The 24,859-nt window shown below is 40.2% G+C and overlaps 1 protein-coding gene across 1 annotated transcript in view; it reads right to left on the bottom strand.

Moving 5' to 3' along the window:
- Positions 1–24,859, bottom strand: part of CPVL (carboxypeptidase vitellogenic like) — a 152,726-nt gene that overhangs the window by 31,217 nt on the left and 96,650 nt on the right. Inside the window, exon 12 of the mRNA XM_017527074.2 lies at positions 4,913–5,095. Coding sequence (XP_017382563.1) covers positions 4,913–5,095 — 183 coding nt within the window. The remainder of the gene's footprint in view (positions 1–4,912; positions 5,096–24,859) is intronic.

A 24,859-nucleotide genomic window follows, 5' to 3' on the forward strand; every position in this document is an offset into this window, starting at 1 on the left:
CACCATAATCAAGTGGAATTTATCCCAGAAATGCAAGGATGGTTCAACATATGCAAATCAATAAACATGATACATCACATCAACAGAATAAAAGACAAAAACCATAACTTCATCTCAATAAAGAAGAACATTTGATAAAATCCAACATCCTTTCATAAAAACTGTCAACAAACCAGGCATAAAAGGAACATACCTCAATATAATAAAGGCCATATATGACAAACATCATCATACCAAATAGGGAAAAGCTAAAAGCATTTCCTCTAAGAACTGGAACAAGACAAGAATGTTCCCTTTCACCACCTTTTGTCAAAATAGTACCAGAAGTCCTAGCCAGAGCAAGAGAGTAAGAAAAAGAAACAAAAGGCATCCATACTGAAAAAGAGCAAGTCAAACTGTTCTCTTTGCAGATGACATGATCTCTTTTTTTTTTTTCCAAATACTTTTCCTGTTTTCCTTTTTAAAATTGTATATGAAGTTGTGGGGTACATGTGCAGAACATGCAGTTTTGTTACATAGGCATACACATGCCATGATAGTTGGCTGCACCCATCACCCTGTCATCTACATTAGGTATATCTCCTAATGCTATCCCTCTCCTAACCCCACCCCCGCCACCCCCCCTACCCCCGACAGTCCCCAGTACATGATGTTCCCCTCCCTGTATCCATGGGTTCTCATTGTTTAACTCCCAGTTATGAGTGAGAACATAGAGTGTTGGGTTTTCTGTTCTTGCAACAGTTTGCTAAGAATGACGGTTTCCAGCTTCATTTTTCCTGCAAAGGACATAAACTCATCCTCTTTTATGGCTGTATAGTATTCCATGGTGTATATGTGCCACATTTTCTTTATCCAATCTATCATTGATGGGCATTTCGGTTGGTGCCAAGTCTTTGCTATTGTGAACAGTGCTGCAATAACATACATGTGCATGTGTCTTTATAATAGAATGATTTATAATTCTTTGGATATATACCCAGTAATGGGATTGCTGGGTCAAATGGCATTTTTAGTTCTAGATCCTTGAGGAATTGTCACTGTCTTCCACAATAGTTGAACTAATTTACATTCCCACCAACAGTGTAAAAACGTTCCTATTTCTCCACATCCTCACGAGCATTTGTTGTCTCCTGACTTTTTAATGATCACCATTCTAACTGGTGTCAGATGGTATCTCAATGTGGTTTTAATTTGCATTTCTCTAATGACCAGTGATAATGAGCTTTTCTCATATGTTTGTTGCCTGCATAAATGTCTCCTTTTGAGAAGTGTCTGTTTATATCCTTTGCCCGCTTTTTGATGAGGTTGCTTTTTCCTGTAAATTTAGATTCTGAATATTAGTCCATTATCAGATGGGTAGACTGCAAAAATTTTCTCCCATTCTGTAGGTTGCCTGTTCACTCTGATGATAGTTTCTTTTGCTGTGCAGAAGCTCTTTAGTTTAATTGGATCCCATTTGTCTATTTTGGCTTTTGTCATTGCTTTTGATATTTTAGTCATAAAGCCTTTGCCCATGCCTGAATTGTATTGCCTAGGTTTTCTTCTAGGGTTTTTATGGTTTTAGGTCTTATGTTTAAATCTTTAATCCATCTTGAGTTAATTTTTGTATAAGATGTAAGGAAGGGATCGAGTTTCAGCTTTCTGCATATGGCTAGCCAGTTTTCCCAACACCATTTATTAAATAGGAAATCCTTTCCCCATTGCTTGTTTTTGTCAGGTCTGCTAATGATTAGATGGTTTTAGGTGTGTGGCATTATTTCTGAGGCCTCTGTCCTGTTCCATTGGTCTATAGATCTGTTTAGGTACCAGTACATGCTGTTTTGGTTGCCCTAGCCTTGCAGTATAGTTTGAAGTCAGGTAGCGTGATGCTTCCAGCTTTGTTTTTTTGTTTTGTTTTGTTTTTTGCTTAGAATTGTCTTGGCTATGTGGGCTTTTTGGTGATTCCATATGAAATCTAAGGTGTTTTCTTCCAATTCTGTGAAGACAGTCAATGGTAGCTTGTTGGGGATAGCATTTAATCTATAGATTACTTTGGGCAATATGGCCATTTTCACAGTATTGATTCTTCCTAACCATGGGCAATGAATTTTTTTCCATTTGTTTGTGTCCTCTCTTATTTCCTTGAGCAGTGATTTGTAGCTCTCCTTGAAGAGGTCTTTCATATCCCTTGTAAGTTGTATTCCAAGGTATTTAATTCTCTTTGTAGCAATTGTGAATGGAATTTCATTCATGATTTGGCTCTTTTATATACAAAAACCTAAAGACTCCACCAAAAACCTTTTAGAACTCATAAATGAATTCAATAAAGTTGTAGGATACAAATCAACATACAAAAGTCACTAGCATTTGTATATACCGATAATGAACTAGTTAAGAAAGAAATCAAGAAAGAAATCTCATTTATGATAGCTACAAAATAAATAATCAATCTTAAAATAAATTTAATCAAGGAGGTGAAAGATCTCTACAAGGAAAACTATAAAACACAGATGTAAGAAATTTAAGAGGATACAAACAAATGGAAAGACATCTCATGCTCATGGATTGGAAAAATATTGTTAAAATGATCATACTGACTAAAGCAATCTACAGATTCAATGCATAACTATTAAACTACCAATGGCATTTGTCACAGAAATAGAAAAAAAGTTCTAAAATTCTCATGTACCACAAAAGACCCCAAATAGTCAAAGCAATACTGAGCAAAAATAACAAAGCTGGAGGCATCACGCTACCTGATTTCAAAATATACTGCAAATCAATAATAACCAAAACAGCAAGATTTTAGTATAAAAATAGGCACATAGACCAATGGCACAGAATGGGAGACCCAGAAATAAATCCATGTATTTATAGCCAAATAATTGACAAAGCTGACAAGAACATATACTGGGGAAAGGACACCCTCTTCAATGAATGGTGCTGGGTAAACTGGGATCCACATGCAGAACAATGAAACTAAACCCCTATCTCTCACCATATACATGTAAAATAAGCTCAAAATGGATTAAAGGCTTAAACATAAGACCTAAAATAATAAAACCACTAGAAGAAAACAGGCGAAATACTTCAGGACACTGGTGTAGGTAAAGCTTTTATGGCCACGACCCCAAAAGCAAAGGCAACAAAACAAAAAAATAGACAAATGGGTCTACATTAAACTAAAAAGTTTCTACACAGCAAAAGGAACAAAAGAGTGAAGAGACAACCTGTCGAATGGAGAAAGTATCTGCCAAGTATCCATCTGACAAAAGACTAATATCCAGAAGATACAAGGAATTCAAGCAACTGAAGAACACAAAACACAAATAATACCATTAAAAAGTGAGACAAGGATCTTAATAGACATTTCTCAAAAGGAGACACACAAGTGCTGGACAGGTATATGGAAAAATGCTCAGCATCACTAATCACCAAGGAAATGCAAATTAAAACCACAAAGAGGTATCATCTCATTGGAGTTAGAATGGCAATTACCAAAAAGACAAAAAGTAGCAGATGCTGATGAGGATGCAGAGAAAAGAAACTCATAGACTGTTAAGTGGGAATGTAAATGAGTATAGCCATTATGGAAAACAATATGGAGGTTTCTCAAGAAACTACAAATAGAACTACCATACACTGCAGCAACTCCTCTACTTGGTATTTAAAGGAAAATAAATCAGTATATCAAAGGAATATCTGCACCCCATGTTTATTACAGCACTATTCACAACAGCCATGACATGGAGTCACCCTAAGAATTCATCAACAGATGAATGGATTTAAAAATATGGCATATATACACAATGGAATATTATTAAGCCATAAAAAAGAACAAAATCCTATCACATGCAGTGACATGGATGGAACTGGAGGCCATTAGGTTAAATGAAATAAGCCAGGCATGGAAAGACAAATATTGTATTTCTCACTCATATGTGGGAGCTTAAAAGTTGATTTCATAGAGGCAGAGAACAGAATGATAGTTGCCAGAGGCTGGGAAGTGGGGATGGGTGGGAAGGTGAAGAGAGATTGGTTAATAGGTACAAACAGTTAGCTAGAAGGAATTCTTGTGTTCAATAGTACAGTAGAGTGACTATAGTTAACAACAATATACTGCATATTTCAAAACAGCTAGAAGAGATTTGAAATGCTCCCAATATAACAAAATGATACATGTTTGAGGTGATAGATATCCTAAATGCCCTGATTTATCATTAACATTAAATACACTTATCAAAATATTACATGTATTCTATAAAGATATACACTTACTGTATATCAACAATGACAAAACCCTTCCCTCAATGAAATCTCCATGCCCAGATGGCTTCACCAATAAATTCTCCTAACACTTATTAAAAAGATACTGTTTCCAACAATAGAAAGAGGAAATACTTCCCAACTTATTTTATGAAGCCAGCATAACCATGATTCCAAAACTTAAAGAGAACATTGCAAGAAAGGAAGATGAGGAGAGTAACGTCTGACCCCAGAATGGAGGTTGCACTAGGGTATCAGCTAGAGAGATTTTGTCCTGAGGCTCCATGTGTAATATAAAAATATGATCATACATTTGCCAGATGAAATTGTATTGAAACTTCCTCTTATAATTTGTCAGCCTCTCTCCCCAAATAGACTGCAATTCTCTCATTAATGACTTGCTTCTTTGAACTGAGTACTGTCTTTTTAATGAGTTGTCTCCTTACCCCTTGAACAACGCCTAAATTTTTTCTCTAGTTTAATATTTAATCCTATGTATGTATGATCTCAGACCACTCTTCTCTGTGGAAAGCAGGGCCACAGAAGACACACGTTGGCTGTTGTATGGCTTTGCTTAAGGTCAGCCATGTCTCACTGGTATTCAGGCTTTATTTTCAATCCCACTCTCCCATTCCTACAACCTGCCCGCCCCCAAGCATCTTCCTACCTGATGGAAGTCACCCACTTGCCGGATGTAACCAGCCACTTCATTGTCAGATTTAAAGATCTTCCAAACTTTTCTTTCTGCCTCCTTGTATTCCTGGGATCCTTTCCAGTCCATGCCCATCAAGGAGCGCTCTGTCAGAGCGGCTGGCACAATGATGTCCAGTTGGCCATTGTAGATCAGAACCTGAAATGAAATCAAGCCATCAGCAAATGCAAGATTCAGGAGGTGAAGCTTGTAAACTGAGCTAGGTATAGTAAGCCAGCAAGACAGAAAAGGAGACATGAATCTCTCCGAGATTTTCTTCTAGTTAGCCATGAGAAACAACAATCTGAAATAAACTCAAGCCTTGCCTCTACCATTGCATTCTTCATAGTAATCTGCACAAAGGACTCTCTTGGTTCAAAGACATTTGTGTTGTATCACCCAGTGATACACACATATAGTTTTACTTGCATTTATGGCTATGTTGAGGAGGAGGACTGTGGTTACATTTTAGTGGAACTAAGGAATACTACACCCTAGGATTTTCATGAAGCCTGCATTTCATTAACTTCAACTTCAGGCACTGCAGTCAATGGCAATCCGAGCATTCTCTTGGGTATTGCTAATCCATAATGTTCTCCTCTCCTACATCGATTTCTATGGCAAGTATAATTTTTTTTGCAGCAGCAGCAGCAGAGAATCAGGTACCTTAAACTTGTTTCTTATTGGAAGCAACTATGCCTGCCATGCCACTTGCAAAACTTCCTTTTAAAAAATATGATAGCTACTTGTCAACAGAGAGGAATGTTCCTTCCTCCTAGAATACAATTTGTGTGTATGTCAAACTGATGGTTATCACAAGAAAAACAACACTGAGGCAACTCTTGTCTTTAACCCTAAAACAATTTTCAATTCCGCTTGAAAAAAGAATTCAGATAATACCCAATTCTGCTAAAGTTGTGGAACTAATGGGAAATTTCTTGTCCCAGCAATTTCAACTTGCAGGATATATTCTAGGAAAACAGGTCCAGGGAAATTTTTAAAAATTATATATATTCATTGAGTCTTATAATGAAAAACTCAAACACAATCTAAAAGTCCTATAACTGAGTAGGTAAATGCACAGCAGTACAAGAATTCTATATGACATTGTAAAACCTTTAAAATGTTTCACTGAATCATGATGCAGTGTGGGAAATGCTTATCACACAATGTTAAATGTGAAAGCTGAAAGTCCAATATAACATATATCACAATAACTATAAAAATCAGTGTACATATTCACATATATGAAATACAATTTTGAAAAACATTAATAATTTAGACGGTGAAAATCTGAGGAATATGCCCTCCTTTTTTCAACTTTTCTTGTGCGATTTTTATGCAGCTAACATGGTATTAATTACCATAAAGTATTGCCACTCTACCTCCAGCAAAGAGGTCGGCCTCAACTCCATGCTACCTTTGATCTATTTGAAGGCTCTGATTTGGCCCGAGCAGAGACCTTCGGTTGAATCCTCAAATTGGATATAAAATATTTCACTGCCTATGTTTCCGTCTCTCCCTTTATGGCGCGGGCTTCTTAAAAGGCTCAAACATAATTAAAAAGCACAGGACTTTTACACACTCCAAATCCTCAAGCAGCAGTGGGACAGCAGTCAGACTAAGATGAAAGAGCCCTGGGCCCCCACTGCAGGAAAACGGGGCCTTTCATGTTACTCAGTCACCATCACCACCCCCACTCTCCTAAGCAGAAACCCACAGGAAAATCCTGATAGATTTAAAGCCTGTTTAAAAATTTCAACTGAACTCCAGCAATAAAATATTTGCATTGTTTATACAGAGAAATTACCTCCAAGACCTTGAGTACTTATGGCCTTTGCAAACCCTCCTACAGTTGTTTAGGCCAAAAGTATGGAAACAATTATAGACCATCAGTACCAGTGAACAAGGCTTAATTACTTCACCATTCTAGGAACACCTGATTATAGCTGATTAGCAAAGACCATCCTGTATAAAGTGATTCTTCTAGAATTCAGTGTAAAGACGCTGATCAATCAGCAAATTCACAGTGCATCTGTTTAGTTTCACTTTCCCTGACCAGTATGCGCAGCCTGCATCTCTCACGTCTCCCATTGCTTTCTTGACTGATAATCATTACTATGTTTTGAAATCAATGTGATTTCTTTTTTCATCCTTAAGGGACAATAGCATAGTCCCCATCATACGGCAAAAACAAGTTTCTCTGTACAGCATTACACGTTGAACTGAAGTGGAATGAGGACCATCCCTGAGTTGTTTCTCTTGTTATTCAAGTCTCACCATAATGAGAGCACCAACTCTGTGGACCAACAAAGCAGCGAAGAGCTGAACTGCACAATCTTGCACAGGTCATGTGTAGGTCTACGTTTGAGTACAAATGGAAATCCTTCCTTTGCAAAGTATGGAAACTATTTTGTATTTCTGAAGGGCACAGAGGTCAAATGCAACTGAAAAGAAATCAGATTAATGATTATAAGAAGTGATTTCAAAGCTGACAGGGCAGGCCAGCATTAAACATAAAAATTCCATTATCTCCTTTGTTAGTTGTATTCCTAGGTATTTTATTCTCTTTGTAGCAATTGTGAATGGTAGTTCGCTCTTGATTTGGCTCTCGTTTGTCTGTTATTGGTATATAGGAATGCTTGTGATTTCTGCACATTGATTTTGTATCCTGAGACTTTGCTGAACTTTGAGGAGATTTTGGGCTAAGACAATCCTTGAGAAATCGCCACACTGTCTTCCATAATGGTCGAACTACTTTACACTCCCACCAATTGTGGGATCTAGAAATAGAAATTCCATTTGACCCAGCAATCCCATTACGGGGCATATACCCAAAGAACTATAAATCGTTCTACTATAAAGGCACATGCACACGTATGTTCACTGCAGCCTTTTGTGTACAATAGCAAAGACCTGGAACCAACCCAAATGCCCATCAATGATAGACTGGACATAGAAAATGTGGTACATATACACCATGGAATACAATGCAGCCATAAAAAACAATGAGTTTGTGTCCTTTGTAGGGACTTGGATAAATCTGGAAACCATCATTCTCAGCAAAGTGACACAAGAACACAAAGCCAAACACCGCATGTCCTCACTCATAGGCAGGTGTTGAACAATGAGAACACATGGACTCAGGGAGGGGAGCATCACACACTGGGGCAGTTGGGGGGGGGACTAGGGGAGGGACAGCAGGGGGTGGGGAGGGAGGGGAGGGATAACATGGGGAGAAATGCCAGATATAGTATGCACCTAAAGTTAAATAAATAAATTAAAAAAAAAAAATCCAGAGCTCTTATTTTTACCTGAACGTCACATTTACTCTCAGGATCCCCTACAGGAACATCCCCGTTAGGTGCCTCTAGGCTGGATGAGTGGGTGAGATAGCCCAGGGCCCAGTGACTGAGCAAAAAAAGCAGGTGGGGATGGCATAGTGGTGGTCCTGAAGCCCAAGGGCACACGCTGGCTACTCACATCCAGATAGAGAAGTTCCAGGGAAGGACCTTAGCTCTGACAGCTTGGCCAAATATGTGGGTATACTCATCCCACTTCTCCCCTGGTAGGGTGACCAACTGTTCCAGTTTGCTCCGGACAAGGGTTGCCCCAGCAAGACTTTCAGTGCTAAAACTGGGACACTCTGGAGCAAACCTAACCCTGAGGCTTGCTAGTATTTTAAGCAGCAAGATCTAAAGACAGCAGGGAGGAGACAGAGATGAATGCAGCTTTTAGCTACACTTCCCTTGTCAAGAGTGATGGAAACAAGGAACAGCGGGACTTTGCTTCCAGCGGTATGGCAGTGCCCTGAACGTGCATGTCCTCACTTTCCTTTCTGGTCAGCTGCAGGCCTCCGGTAAGGAGCAAAGGCACTGCTTCTAGAGACTTCTTTTAAAACTCCTAAGAGGGCTGGCTGCTTAACTTACTGAAATTGACGGTTATGCAATGTCACAGAAAAATGCGTATCATCTTATGAAAAAAATCAGTGAAAAACTGGGACTTCACTTGTTCGTACTCATTATCACATTTAAAAATGCTTCAAACCTGAGGAAAAAGCAAATCAAAATACAATTAAGGTACCTGAGTTGTGGTTGATTTTAGATGGGCTATTTCCTAGGAGGCTTTTTTTTTTTTTTTTTTTGGAAATTTTATTTAAATTTTTTTTTTTTTTTTTTTTTTTTGGCAAATGTAATTACAATCTTTTTTTTTTTTTCAAATTATTTTTTAAGAGACAGCGTCTATGTTGCCCGGAGTACAATGGCAAAATCTTGGCTCACTGCAACTTCCACCTCCTGGGTTCAAGCCATCCTCCCATCTCAGCCTTCCGAATAGCTGGGACTATAGGTGCATGCCATCACACCTGGCTAATTTTTTTTTTGGGGGGGGGGTATATTTTGTAGAGAGGGGGTTTTGCCATGTTGCCCAGGCTGGTCTTGAACTTCTGGGCTCAGACAATCTGCCCACCTCAGCCTCCCAAAGTGCTGGGATTACAGGCATGAGCCACCACACCTGGCCATAGAATGCTTTTTATTTTTTGTCAACTGTTAAGTTCGGGGGTATATGTGTAGGTTTGTTACATAGGTAAACATGTGCCATGTTGGTTTGCTGCACAGATCATCCCATTAGCTAGGTATTAAGCCTAGCATCCATTAGCTATTCTTCCTGGTGCTCTCCCTCGCCCCCACACACCCCTCACAGGCCCCAGTATGTATTGGCCCCGCAATGTGTCCATGTGTTCTCACCATTTTTTAAAAAATAATTCTTCAATTTAATCTATTTATGTATTTGAGACTAGGTTGTGAGACTGGATATTTTTCATATTTTTGGTAGAGACAGGGTATCAGCATGTTGCCAAGGCTGGTCTCAAGTCACCCACCAGCCTCAGGCCTCCCAAAGTGCTGGGATTCAGGTATGAGCCACCACACCCAGCCTAGAATGTTTTTAGAACAATAATGCTATGAGATTGGGTTCCTCAGTTTGGCAAAAGATGAGTCTTTGGGGGAAGTAATTTGTAAGAATTCAAATACTACCATACCAGCTCTGATTTTTTTCATGACAACTAGGTAAAAAGCTTAACTTTGGTTCATAGACAATATTTAAAAACTCATTCCAGAATTCAAGCATTTACAAGAGACGGCATTGGGTAACTTGGGTTACATGCATCTTTTTCTCTTTGTCAAAAGGCAGAGATGAGAAAAGCATTTTTATTAATTATTTTTTGCTTTTCAACATGCTTTCATGTACATAGAGCTTTACACTTGTGCTGCTTTACGACGTCAGGTAGTGTTCCACTGCCTGTCTCCACTCTGTGGTAATGGACACTGTGACACAGTGAGGCACCAGAATGAGTCCTAGATCCTGACTTCTACCCTTCTACCTAAAATTGTTTCTTAAGAGCTAAGTTCCTTCAAACCAACAAGTATTTATTGACTCCCTACAGCTAACTATTTCGCGCTACCAAAAGCCGCTGGAAACCTAGGGTTAGGTGCCTGTGAGACACAGTTCACATCTCTGGTTCAGAAACCATCTTGTTCTGTTTGTCTGGCCCTGGCAACATCTCTTAGTCGCCTTTCACTTTGGCTCTATGGACAGGATGTGTGCAAGGGCATTACTCACATTTGGTGGCAAGTGGCCTTGTTAAAAAGCCATGAAATACCAGCAGTGCCTTAAGAACGGGAGCTTCCTAAGTGCGAGCTATGTCTCAAGGCCTTGCACAGTGCCTGGTACCCCATAAAACTGACAGACAATTACAGGGTATGGATTCTGCTCTTTAATGGTTTCGTGTGGTGCTGTACAGTGACCATCTGCTGCTTTTGCATGCGCAGGTCCTCTCTCCCTTCTCCTGGAAACTGTACTGTGGGTCATCCACACCCTCAGTGGATACAGCCCCAGTGGGAGTTGTCAACCACAGTGTCCTGCCTTCTCTGGCAAGGGATGAGCAGATGACCTAGTAAAGACACTCAAATGCTCTTTCCCTGGAATTTGAATCATGGGCAGACACACAGAGTTCACTGATAGGTCTACTCATTAGTTTTGCTTCCTATATCCCTAGAATTTTCCCCCACCTCCTTTCTTCACCCCACTTTTTCAGTGTTTCCCTGAATTCTGAGCTCTATTCTGTCTTCCGATCAATTTTTTTTCAAGCTTCAAGTATCCAGAGTTGTTTGTCACTAAAACAATGAAATCCAAACTCATACACTCAGACCAGTGCAGTACATGGCAACACACCATAACTGGGAAACTATAGACATGTGGGTGACCTTCCAACAGCTTCAGCCCCCTTCTAGACATGAGGATGCTAAGAACTACACGGAATTGTTATGAGAACGAATGACACCGTGTACATAAAGTTCTCAGCACAGTCTCTGAAACAGAGTAAGAGGTCTCTGAGTATTAGGTCCTCCTCCTGCTCCCCAAGCAAGTTGATCAGCTGATAATGACTGGAGAGCCTCGACAAAGCACTTCTAAACAGACTTGCAGAATATAGGGATGGTTTTCTTGTGTGTCAAATACTTCGTTGTCAATCTCACTCCTTCAGAAAAAGGCTGATTGTAAGAAGAATTCCAGCCAGGATAAACCCCAACTCTATGTATTCAAGCTCTTGAAATAGTAACACACTCTTGACTACTAATTTACACACATTGGCCATAGCATCTCAGTCTTTTCTTGATAGAGTCATCAATTCATGTATTACTCTTTTAAGGAATTTTGAGGCCTGGAATTTAAAATGACATGGAATTTCCCCACATTTAAATGCTAGAAAAGTGTGGTAAAGACTATAGTTTTTAAAATGAAGTGGTTTTTTTTTTTGTTTGTTTTGAGAGGGAGTCTTGCTCTGTCACCCAGGCTGAAGTACAGTGGTGTGATCTCAGCTTACTACAACCTCTGCCTCCCGGGTTCAAGCGATTCTCCTGCCTCAGCCTCCTGAGTAGCTAGGACTACAGGTACACGCCACCATGCCCAACTAACTATTGTATTTTTAGTAGAGATGGGGTTTCACCATATTGGTCAGTCTGGTCTTGAACTCCTGACCTCGTGATCTGCCCGCCTCCACCTCCCAAAGTGCTGGGATTACAGGCGTAAGCCACCACACCTGACTTGTTTTTTTATGTTGCAGGAACTGTGCTAAGCATTTTACAGCATCCTCAGAAGGCAGGTGTTATTTATCCCATTTAGGCACAAAGAGGCAGAGGTGTGGGGAGTAAGCCAGTGTACCCTGGTCACCCAACAGGTGACGGAAATTCAAGTTCAGATTGGCCTGAGCCCAAACTGTGCGCTTCTAAGTGCTCCTCCACATTGCCTCACTACGGTCACTAACCCCCGTAAGAACACATTGAACAGGTGGTTTATTCTATATTTGTAATTTCCCAAGCAAGTGGCACACCTAAAGTTAAGTGTGACTCTTTGAAACGAAGGATACATGATTATAGTTAAGAGCATAAACTCTGTGGCTGAGTTTGAATCTGACCCCTGCCACTAACTGGCAGTATTATTTTAATCGAGTCAGCTCTTCTAGAGCTCAGTTTCTTCATCTGTACAATGGGTATAAGAAAAGCACATATGAATGGGGAGAATTTATGAAACATAATGCGTGTAAAGTTCTCAGCACCCCAAGCACAGAATGAATGTGCAAAATGTTAGCTATTATCGTTTATCACCACATCTGAAGCATGACAAAGTACATAATGGCACAGCAATTTCTGAACGAAATGCTACCTATGGATTAGAATTGTAACTTAGGATGTAGGAGTTAGAATTCCATAAGCAACTGCACTAGGCCATCAACTGGACAGAACCAAAAGCAGAGGCTTATAAAAGTAGCCGACGCTTTCAGAAGTCTTGACCTCTGGTCCTGCCTCAGCCCGGTAAGGCCTGTGCTCACTGAGAGATCTTAGCTAAGTCATCTGCTCACTCTGAGTTTTCATTTTCTCCTCTAGAAAGTGGAATAACTACACCCCACAGCTGTCAGGAGGGGCAAATAAGGTACCAGAAGTAAAGATTTCCTATAACTTGAAGAGCAGGTTTTACCAATGTTTTTATTGCTCTTCATCAAGAATAAAAAGTTTCTATACTGAAGTACAGAGGTCTTAAGTTGGCTGCGTGAGGCTTGCATTCAGTATACAGATGTATTTGGTTAGTCCAAATGGTGTGGTTGTTGCTGTTTATTAGTTTAGATGCCTGTGTTATGGAATGTTTGTGTTGTAATTGTTTTTTCAGTTATATACCAGTGTTATGGACCAAATGTTTTTATCCTACCAAAACTCAAATGCGGAAAAGCTAACAGCCAAAGTGATGGTATTAGGAGGCGGGGCCTTTGGAGGGTGATTAGGTAATAAGAGCAGAGCCTTCATGAATGGAATCAGTGCCCTTACAAAAGAGACCCCAGAGAGCTCTCTATCACTCTTTCCACCTTGTGAGGATACAAAAAGAAGTCAGCAGTCTGCAACCCAGGAGAAGATCCCCACCAGAACCAATCGTGCCGGTAATCTGATCTCAGATTTCCAGATTCCAAAACTGTAAGAAATAATTTTTTCTTGTTTTTAAGCCCTTAGTCTATATGACTATGTTATGGCAGGCTGAACTAACACAGTCAGCATTTAAATATCGGTAGATCTGACCATGCTGGGACTGTATTTCCTCTCAGCCACAGTGAGCTAACACTGTGCAGAGCTGTTACTTAGGCACAGCTGCACCCCCGCCCTAGTACCCTCACACACAGAGGCACAGGCCAGTTGTCATTTATCCAATGCTTATGCTACTGTTTTTCTTAGGAAAATAGTCTCTATCCATGTCTCTGTCACGGGTAAAAAAGAAAGATCAATAGGTCTCAATCCAACACTATTCATTTACTTCACTTCCTTCCTGGATCTGCAGGTGGTTGAGTGTTCCTTCCATCTGAAATGGAAGGGAAGTGGCCTTTTGTCTGAGTTGGAGAAGAGAGTGCATGCTCACCTGTGTATGCAGTGTGTTTTGTTTGTAGTTTTCTCGTATGAGATCACTGCCTATTCAACAAACACATGCTTATGAAGAGTCGGGGGACTAACTACGGCAGGAACAGATACGGAAACATGTGACCCGTCTTCCTAGTGCTTCGGCTTTTTTTTTTTTTTTTTAACTTTTCAAAGCAGTGAATAATCAGAAGAGGAAAGGCAAATTTATGCTTTCGTTCTTTAAGTTTTCCTTAGAAGAAGGCTCAGGAAAACTCAGTTTCACTTAAACCTTTCTAAAATGCTAGTCATTTTAACAATTCATACCATAAATTGAATTTCAGATCCTAGATGTGCATAAATCAGCAGTTTATTCATGAGTTTAACTCAGCAAGAAAACGGTTTCCTAGTGAAGACCTAACAAATAGAATCAGATGAGAATTAACCCTTATTTTAAATAGAATATGCTTTTGAGGGGTAAATCATTTTAAGACAGATATAAAGAAACTAACAGTGTTAGCCAAAGATACCTGCAGAAGAGTTTGCTTACAGACACCTAGAAAGATTCCACTCTCTCTAGACTCAGAGATTTTCACTTCAAGTAAGTGAGGGGTTGCCACAGTGATAATCAAGGTTAAAAAAAAAAAAAGAACTGTGCTTTTAATACAGCCTGAGAGATTAGGGACAGAAAAGTATATAAATGTGGATTTTAGTGTATTTTCATTGTTGCTAGAATGAAAGGATAAGACTGAAAATAAATCATGTGAGGTCCACTTACTGCTCTAAACTTTATCCATTAAAAAAAAAAAAAAAAAAAAACAAGCACACATGTTACCAGCAGGAAACACAAAACCTTTCTCTTTATTTCCTGCTCACAGCTCTTACTTATTAGGAAAATTACAGAAATGCCACAGAAGGTGGCTTTGGTATCTCAGCACAACAGGAAAGCAAATTGCCTTTCGTGAAAAAGCTGGATTTTTGTTGTTGCATTTTTAGACGAAAGATTTATGCTTATATTTTGGCCCATTTACAATATATCATAATACTTTGCAGACAAAGTTATGCTCTTTCCCAGTGATCTAGTGACCTTAATCTCTAACATTCTGTGGTTTCCTGTTTGGGGAAATGATTGAACAGCAGCCTAAGCTATTCCAGGCTGCACGGCATTCCCAGTTGGCCTCTATCTGTCTTAGTTTTGAATGTTCTCCTGTTCACTAATCCAAAAAAAAAAAAAAAAATCTTTTTTAAAGGAATTTTCCCTACAGATGCTAAATCAATGAAACTCCTGCAAATCAGCCCTCCAAACTTCCTCTTCTGGCTGTTTTACTTATCATTCTTCTGTTACAAACTCTAATGTAGCCGGGAGTTCTTTCGGCCTGAAGCAATTAGCATGACCCACCAGTGCCTTTTCCCTGAGCAGAGGAGAATTAATTTCACTATTATCCAGCTCAACAAACAATAATTCCCATGGGTTTCCCAAAAGCTCAGCTACAGAAGGAGACTTTAATTCAGCTGAGGAGTATAACATTTAAGAAATGTCCCTGACTGGAGGCAGACTTGTTTATCTGTCCTTGGGCAATGCGTTGACCTCAGCTGCCCATCACTCTCTCTGTTGGCCCTCCTTTTTCCTGGTGACTGCAGAGTATTAGGGATGTAATACTCAGGAAGCCTGAGTCCCCAGGGCCTGCTTGAAGAAGACTGGTAGAAAAACTGAATGAAACAACAGTCACTTCTACAACCAAGTTGTTCTTAAAAAGAGACATATTTTCCTTTCGGCTTTAAGGAAAAGGGAAGACAAGAAGGTAAGTGAACTTAGAATAAATAACCCCACATGCCCACCACCCCTCTACCGGCTGGTTTTGTCAAGATGAATAAAGAAAAATGGAAGTGGAACAAGTTTGAGTGAGTGTCCATCGATTAAACAAATGTCTTTCGGCCAAAAAAAAATTAATCCTTCTTTCTTGCAACTTAACTAAATAATTTTGCTGCTTTTAGGGGGGAACAAGAAAAGCCAACTTGAAAAGGATCCAGAAAGGCATCATTCCAACCCAATGATCTTTGGAAAAAGTTCCCTACCTAGAACAGCACACATATATGACTTTTAAGAGTGATCCAGAATAGTTCTTGTCCTCTTGCTTGAATATAAGAGTCCTGGGCCCACTCTAGTCGGTCCTTTACTCTGCTTCTTGTTTCAGGGTCTGCTCTCATGGCTGCTTCCTGAGCCCCTTGCCTCTCAAAAATCTCCTCTGAACATCATCACTAACTAGTTTTGTTTTTTTAAACAAACAAACAAACAAACAAACAGGGGCTTGCTCTGTCACCCAGGCTGGAATGCAGCGGTTCACTGAAACCTCTGCCTCCTGGATTCGAGCAATTCTTGGGTCTCAGCCTCCCAAGTAACTGGGACCACAGGTGTGTGCCACCACACCTGGCTAATTTTTGTAATTTTTGGGAGAGAGACAGGGTTTCGCCATGTTGCCTAGGCTAGTCTCGAACTCCTGACTGCAAGTGATTCACCTGCCTTGGCCTCCCAAAGTGCTGGGATTACAGGCGTGAGCCACCGTACCTGGCCCAATAACTGGATTTTAATAAACTGAAGGTGTCCTAGGAGCAACCTCACCCACTCTCCCAGATAAGTCTCTCCAGAAGAGAAATGCTTGTGAGAAGGTCATCTCCAAAGACTGCAATATGCTTGACAAAGTTATTATCCTACTAGGAGGTGGGTCAAGGACCCAATTTCTTTCTTTTCCACAACAATAAATGTATTTAATTAACAAATACACATTTGTATACAACCCAGCCGACAAGAAACAGCCCTGCACAGCAAAGAAAAACTGCTTTACTTTATAGACAGTTAAATCTACAGTATTGACCTACATTCTTCAATAAAGCGTCTTATAAGCACTTAAAATGTAGCTAGTCAAAATTGTTATGTGCATCTAAGATACACACAGGATTTTGAAGACTCACTACAAAGAATGTAAAATATTTCAGTAATTTCTTAGTATCAACTGCAAGTTAATATGATGCCATTATATAGTGTTAAGAACAATATATTGTTAAAATAGATTTCACCTGTTTCTTTTATAGTTTTCATGTGCCTTCTAGAAAATTTAAATGCACACATGTCTCTTGCATTGTATTTCAATTGGACAGTACTGCTATACCTTGGGTTTGGCATATACCGGAAAGAAAATTTGTGTCTTTGTCAATAGCTGCCAAGTAACAGAGGTAACTTACAAGGACAGCCACTCTCAGAGGAGCAGTCTGCAGTTCATGAAGCTGGATTAAGGAAATTGGAAACTATGTCCACGTGGAGGAGGAGCAGCTGATGCTCTCACAATATCTATCATTACAGAGGAGTAGGCAGGAACTATGGGAAACCTGCTTGCTGTCGGCTTGCCTGCCAGCTCCCCACTCCCCAACATTACCACTGTCCCAAAATATAATAGCAATGGGCCAGGGGCCTTGGCTTTCATTTTTAATCCTAGCACTGTGGGAGGCTGAGATGGGAGGATCACTTGAGGCCAGGAGTTTGAGACCAGTCTGGGCAACACACCAATACCCTCTCTCTACAAAAAGTTAAAAAATTAGCCAGGCACAGCAACATGCTCCTGGAGTCCCAGCTACTAGTGAGGCTGAGGTGGGAGGGTCTTTTGAACCCAGGAGGTCGAGGTTGCAGTGACCTATGGTTAGGACACTGCATTCTAGTCTGGGCGACAGTGAGACCCTGTCTCTGAAACAAAACAAAACAAACAAAAAATAACAGGACCACTAGTAATTGAGTAAGTACATCAAGCATTAAGAAGAATGGGGGAAAAAAAAAACCAAGAAAGCTGTGCTCCCTTTCACTAATGCAGTATTGGGGAGGAAATGATCCTTTCCAGCTAAAGGGGTCCCGAGTGTCAGCAGGACAGCCTTGTCATAGGAGAAATGCTAAACAGCCTGCAGAAACCATTAGCCTAGAGATGCTCAGAAGCTCTCAAAACAAGTATGGACAGTGGACAGGGAGGCCCTAGCATGGTCAGGGGGCAGAGCATTCCGCGGGGAGCAGTTCTCCTTGGATTCTGGCTGGCCCTCTGGCATTCCCTACTCCCGTTATAAACTTGCTTTCCAGCTTGAGAAAATTCCAGTTTGAATAAAGTTTACTTTGCCTTTCTCTTAGGCAAGAGTCTTAGGACGGAGAGCAACAGTAGCAGGCAGGCATCCAACGAAGCAGAAAAGCTACTACCAGGAGTCTAATTCCCACCTGTTGTTATCAATCCCCACACCCCCTCCCTGGTAGATAGCAAAGTTAGTGGAAGGTTTCCAACCAGGTTGATCTCCTTATAAAAAAAGGCAAGTGCCTGGTTACACAGCTTGCTTTTCTTTCTTTCTTTCTTTCTTTTCTTTTTTTTTTTTTAAGTCTGTGCTCTGTGCTCCGTATGTTTTATCTACACAGGAAAAGCTGGTATCAGTCAGGTGCAAGACTTTCTGCCCCATGCTCTCAATGGTGCTATTCATCAAAGCCACCCCATTACCTTGCAATTAGGTTTTTTGGTGTTTTTTTTCTTCCAAAAACACAACTGTCCCCTGTTGGGAGAATAAAGCATCCTTTTCCCTTTTCTTTCCAGAGAAGGTCAAACAGGCCTAGAAGGAATGTGCAAATCACTGTAACAAATATGGGGACTGACAGAAAGCTGAAGAAACAGACATGCATCTTCAGAGTGAAAAGAGCAGAGGGGAAAGCCAGAAATCAAGACAGAGGGTGCAGAAGCTTCTGCCCAGAGCAAAAGGTTCCTGCTTTTATGTGTAATCCTGTGCTGTTGCGTTGCTCATTACCCAGTGACAGATCTTGCAAACAACAACAACAATAGTCATAAGCAAGTAGATGCCACAGACTGACTCATGGCAAGAGTGTGGTTGCTTAGACAACTTCTACAACACAGACCAGGCACATACAATGAAAAAGCCCTGGGAGGAGCCCAGAACATACGACTGGGGCTTCCGTCAGCGTTGGGAAGTGTGACGATGTGGCTTTCTCTTTTTGATAACAGACCAGGGCCAACTGTCACAGAATTAAGTCATCCATTGTTACATGAAAGAAGAGGAAACTGGAATAGAAAGAGCACAGATCCTGGCATCAGACTGTTTGGCAAACAGACTCAAATCATGATGATGCTGATGATGATGACGTCTACAAAAACAAAGACAAAAGCACTGGCTTTCCATTCTGGCTCTAGACCATCTGATGTGGGACCATGACATACAGATCAAATCAGCCCCGCTGGGACAAATCTGCACATTAAACATCAACAGGCCAGGCGTGGTGGCTCATGCCTCTAGTCCCAGCACTTTGGGAGGCTGAGGTGGGCAGATTACCTGAAGTCAGGAGTTTAAGACCAGCCTGGCCGACATGGCGAAATCCTATCTTTACTAAAAAATATAAAAATTAACCAGGCGTGGTGGCAGACACCTGTAATCCCAGCTACTTGGGAGGCTAAGACATAAGAATAGCTTGAACCCGGGAGGTGGAGTTTGCAGTGAGCCGAGATCACACCACTGCATTCCAGCCTGGGTGACAGAGTGAGACTCTCTCTAAATAACAATAAAAAAAAAAATTGGCAAAGCTTATTTTCTGATTTTTTTGTTTTAAATAAAAAAATTAAACTTTTCCTATATCTTTTCACACTTTTTTTGGACGATGTTGGGCAACTGCTTGCGATTCCCAATGATTCCCAGTGGCCCAATCTTTTAAAACATCTATGTTGACTTTTTGCATCTCCTCCTGTTATACTATCACACAAGAAATAAAGACTGAGTAGCCACTACAGCATGTGACATTTATTGCACAACAGATACTACTAATTGTATCTAGAAAACTTTCTCAATTTATTTTCTCTCAGTAAAGTCAACTGATGTAATCGCCTGTGTTTCATCCCAGTTGGGTTTCATAGCAAATGAATTTAAATATACATGTCCTAGCTTACTGCTTTTTAGATTTCTAAAATTTAGAACCATTTAAAATTTAAAATTTAAAACCACTTGGAATCTGCATAGCAAATGGTATTGTCATTTATTATCTTTCTCTCTGACGCACCCTCACCTTGCCATATTTGAGTAACTCTAGATTAAATTCTACCAATCACAAGGATATTTTCGAATGTTTTAAGCATGAGACACTTTCAAACAACAACAAAATAAATCCCTATGGCATGATAGTGGTGTGCACCAAGCTAAACAACTTAAACCACCTCATGGGGAAGAATATCTTATTAAATGGCTTAATGAAAGAATGAAGAGAAAATAGAAGCACACACTGGTTATCATGTGAACATCTCAACTAACATGAACAAAGTACAAACAAGAAAAGATGTCGAAAGCATGCCAGGTTTGGGTGAATCAAAACCCATTTCATAATTTATAGGTTTCCTCTTTTCCCTTTATTCACTGAAATGCTTAAAAATCAAAAAAGCCCAGAAGTATGCCTCATTAAAAAATTAATTCCACTCTTGCATTTGGATTATAACTGATACCGGTAAAATGAACTCACCAGGAACTCTGAAGTGTAAATTGGTTTTCAAATGTACGTTATTTTTACTTGACTATAATGTGGCAGTTGCTTATCTATAGACTATAGTTACATAAAATAAATGTCCTAGAGTTAGCTTCCCTCTCTGCAGAAGTCATGCTTCACCGGGAGCTACTCCCTCCTCCCAGAAGATTTTCATGGAATGATACTAGCATTCCCTTCATTGTCTTCAAAGGACTTGGGGGGAAATATGATCACATAAAGCTCAGTCAATAAAGTTAGACTTTTTTCATCATGGTTTGATAGAAGCTTAAAATCTAACATTTGAGGAATTAGCCTCGTTTAAGTGTTAAATGTTTCTTGCTATGCTAGACATTTATCAAATCTAGCTTCCTGGCCACCATTATCATCAACATTTTGCCATCAAAAAATGTTACGATGGAAAATGCCACAAGCAATTAGAATGACTAATAAAATGAGTTAGATTTACTGGAATATTTGCCTTTCAGACTTCTAAGTCACATCTTACTCAGGAACTTGCCATTCCTAAAGGAAGATCTTTTGATAGCCTGGGATAAGTAAATAAAACTCTAATGACCCGGGTGTTAAGATTTCAGTCTGGTAGTAAAGCTGAAAAACATTAACATCCTGAATCCTGAAGACGCAATTAGGTGAAATTTAATGAGCTGTAGAATGATAAGTGACAGGGAAATGTAACTTTATATTTACCATTTCCTGACTACATGAACTTTTTTTTTTTTTTTAAGAAGGAGTCGTCCAGGCTGGAGTACAGTGGCGTGATCTTGGCTCACCGCAACCTCCGCCTCCTGGCTTCAAGCAATTCTCCTGCCTCAGCTTCCCAAGTAGCTGGGATTACAGGCAGGCACCACCACGCCCAGCTAATTTTTGGTATTTTTAGTAGAGACAGGATTTCACTATATTAGCCAGGCTGGTCTCGAACTCCTGACCTTGTGATCCACCCACCTCAGCCTCCCAAAGTGCTGAGATTACAGGTATGAGCCACTGCACCCAGCCAGATGAACTTTTAAATACAACATATTAAGCCTTGCTTGAAGGCAACTTAACCTTTAAAAGCACAAGTAAGTGCAAGTAAGAATTGGCATTTGGAGATGGTTTCTCTTAAAACTGCAGTGACCTTCCAGACCACTTAGAAACAGGAACAACCTCAAATCCAGAGACACTCACATGGTGTGCACGTGCGTGCACACACACACACACACACACACACACACACAGTCTTTGAAAATACAGCACTTATGTTTTTTAAGCAAGGCAGGAACTATAATGAGACAGAGAAAAGGGGGTTGAAAACACTTTCAGCATCTTCAAGAAAAACAGTAACAGTATAACTCCTTTATCACAAAAACTACGGGACTAGGGGACCTCTATGAAGAGCAGAGATTCAAAGCCAAAAGCTCCTATAGACTGTGAGTTGCGTTTCCTAGATTCTAGAGATACTCTATCCTCCCATCACCACATTTAATTATTTTCAAAATCAGGATACATCTTACGATCAAAGTATGAGAGTGCATTTTCATTTTTTTAATGCTGCTGAAAAGACTAGGGAATATATGGTACTTGAGGTGGATTATCTGCAGTTATAATTGAATATAAGTTAAGTGTAAAGATGGTTTATAGTACAAATGAACAAGCCATTTGTCTTCCATCATTCCATCCTTTCTTTTCTTTCCTTCCTTCCAACTTTTTGCACACTACTATGTGCTGGTTGCTACAGAAGGCAGCTAAATCAGAATCTTTGGTGGAGTCGGCCTCATTCAGCGTTTTTAGAGCTCCTCAGGTGTTTTTAATGCAAAGGGAGCCATTAGAACCACAGTTGTAGTGGAAGTGCAGTTTCATAATGGTTGGAAAAGGGAAGATTAAAGAAGTCAAATGTATTAAGCAACACTTATTCCCCATCAAAACCTTTTTTGTTCCTATGAAAATTATTCTTTCATTTCTTACAGGTTACTGAGAGTCTATTTTGCACCCAGCACTGTGCTAGGCCCCGGGTATACAGTGGTAAACAAGACAGGTAACACTGCTGCCTTCATAATGCTTACTGTCCATGAGATAGCATTTTACAGATTAGAAAGTAAAAGGGAATTCTAAGTTCCAAGCAGCGAGTCTTCCGAAATTGAATGCATTTCAATGATACCATCAGGGACAGGTAACAGAATAAGAACTGCAAGGTAAATCAGCTGCCCACCAATGAGCAGGTAGAGCCAGGCAGAAAAGATGATTTTAGTTACGTACTATTTTGGATTGTGTCATCATTTTGTGTCCATGAGGAAAACTGATGGAATTCCCCATGAGGGTGGATCAGTGACTTTGCCTCCACCAGAATGCCTGGTACTTCTTTGTAGCAGGCTGAGAGACTTTAAAGGCATTGCCACACAGAGAAGACCAAAAGCTCACAACATGGTCAATTAAATCTCTGAAATACATTAATCACAGTTTGCCTCCTTTAAAATCTTATTATTGTCTGGGCATGGTGGCTCACACCTGTAATCCTAGTAATTTGGGAGGCCAAGGTAGGCAGATCACTTGAGGTCATGACTTTAAAACCAGCCTAGGCAACACAGTGAAACCCTGTCTCTACTAAAAATACAAAACTTAGCTGCGCATAGTGGTGGACACCTATAGTCCCAGCTACTTGGGAGGCTGAGACTCAAGAATCGCTTGAACCTGGGAGGTGGAGGCTGTAGTGAGCTGAGATCATGCCACTGCACTCTAGTCTGAGTGGCAGAGCAAGACCCTGCCTCAAAAAAAAAAAACAAAAACAAAAAAACACCTTATTTCCTAGCCTACATATCTGTAAGTTAGGGAGCTTAATAATAAACAGATGTCCACAAATGCACCATCCACCTTAAGAACTTCTATGCTATCAATACTATTGAAGCTACCCAGTGTACTTCTTCCCCGTCCCAGTCCCAACTTTCTATCTCCTGGGCAGAGATATTCACTATCCTGGAGTTTAGATACAGAATTTACTAACTTTTGAAAAAAGTTTCATAATATATGTATGTATCTCAAAATAATAAATGATTTTTGTTTTTGTGCTTTCTTCTGTTTATAATCTGTGACATGCCTTGTTCACTGAACACTATGTTTGTAAGGGTCTTCATGGTGTTGCACCTAGCTAAGTTTATTAATTTTTGTTGATGAAAAGTAAGTGTGAAAACTGCAGAACTCTTGGAAGAAAACAGGACTAAATCTTTGTTCCCTTGGGTTAGGCAACGGTTTATTGGGTATGACATCAAAAGCATAAGTGATGCTTTCCAGTAGATTTATCAGGTCAATAGGAATTTTAAAATTTATTGGAAACTACTAGTTTAAAAAAAAGTAAAAAGAAAGGGTGCCATTCATTTCAAAACTACATTTTATTTAACCCAATGTCTCCAAAAGATTCTAATTTCAACATGTAACCAGTATAAAAATGACCAGTGAGATACCTTACTTTTTTTTTTTAATACTAAGTCTTTAAGATCCTATATTTTGCCCTTTTACATTTCAATTTGGATGCTACATTTTCCTCAGAAACATTTGATCTGTGTTAAAATTTTATAAAATAGAGATTGCAGCACCAACTTGGACTGACAGAGCAGGGTGTGGAGGCTTGCATCGTGAATTCTAGCTTCAGAACAACTGCGAGAAGAAACCGGGAATCCTGAGATGACCCACAGACCCTGTCAACGAAGTGGACTGCTCTTGCAGGACCTGGGAGACACCACAAATGCTCAGCTGTGGCAATACCTGCCCAAGGAGAGTCTGAGCTCAGACTCACCTAGCCCTGCCCCCACCTGATGGGCCTTCCCTACCCACTGTGGTAGCTGATGACAAACAGCACATACTCTTGGTTGTTCTAGGGCCCTGCCCACTACTGGCTCCTCTCCATACTACCACAGCTGATGCTCTCTGGAAAGTGGCACCTTCTGGCAGAAGGCCAATCAGAACAAAAATGAACATTAAACCACCAAAGCTAAGAACTCTCACAGAGTTCATTTCACCCCCCTGCTACCTCCAAAGAACAGGTGCTGGTATCCATGGCTAAGAAACCCATAGATGGTTCACATCACAAGACTGTGCAGACAACCCCCAGCACCAGCCTGGAGCCTGGGAGACTTACTGGGTGGCTAGACCCAGAAGAGAGGTAACAATCGCTGCAGCTTGACTCACAGGAAGCCACAACTATAGGAAAAAGGAGAGAGTACCACATCAAGGGAACACCCCCACCCAGTGGGACAAAAGAATCTGAACTACAGCCTTCAGCCCTAGTCCTTCCCTCAGACAGAGCATACCCAAATGAGAAGGAACCAGGAAACCAACTCTGGTAATACGACAAAATAAGGCTCTTTAATACTCCCAAAAATCAAACTAGCTCACCAGAAATGGATTCAAATCAAGAAGAAATCCCTGATTTACCTGAAAAAGAATTCAGGAGGTTAGTTATTAAGCTAATCA

The sequence above is a fragment of the Cebus imitator genome, unplaced genomic scaffold (genome assembly GCF_001604975.1).
Source record: "Cebus imitator isolate Cc_AM_T3 unplaced genomic scaffold, Cebus_imitator-1.0 Scaffold45, whole genome shotgun sequence".
Classification (NCBI taxonomy): domain Eukaryota; kingdom Metazoa; phylum Chordata; class Mammalia; order Primates; family Cebidae; genus Cebus; species Cebus imitator.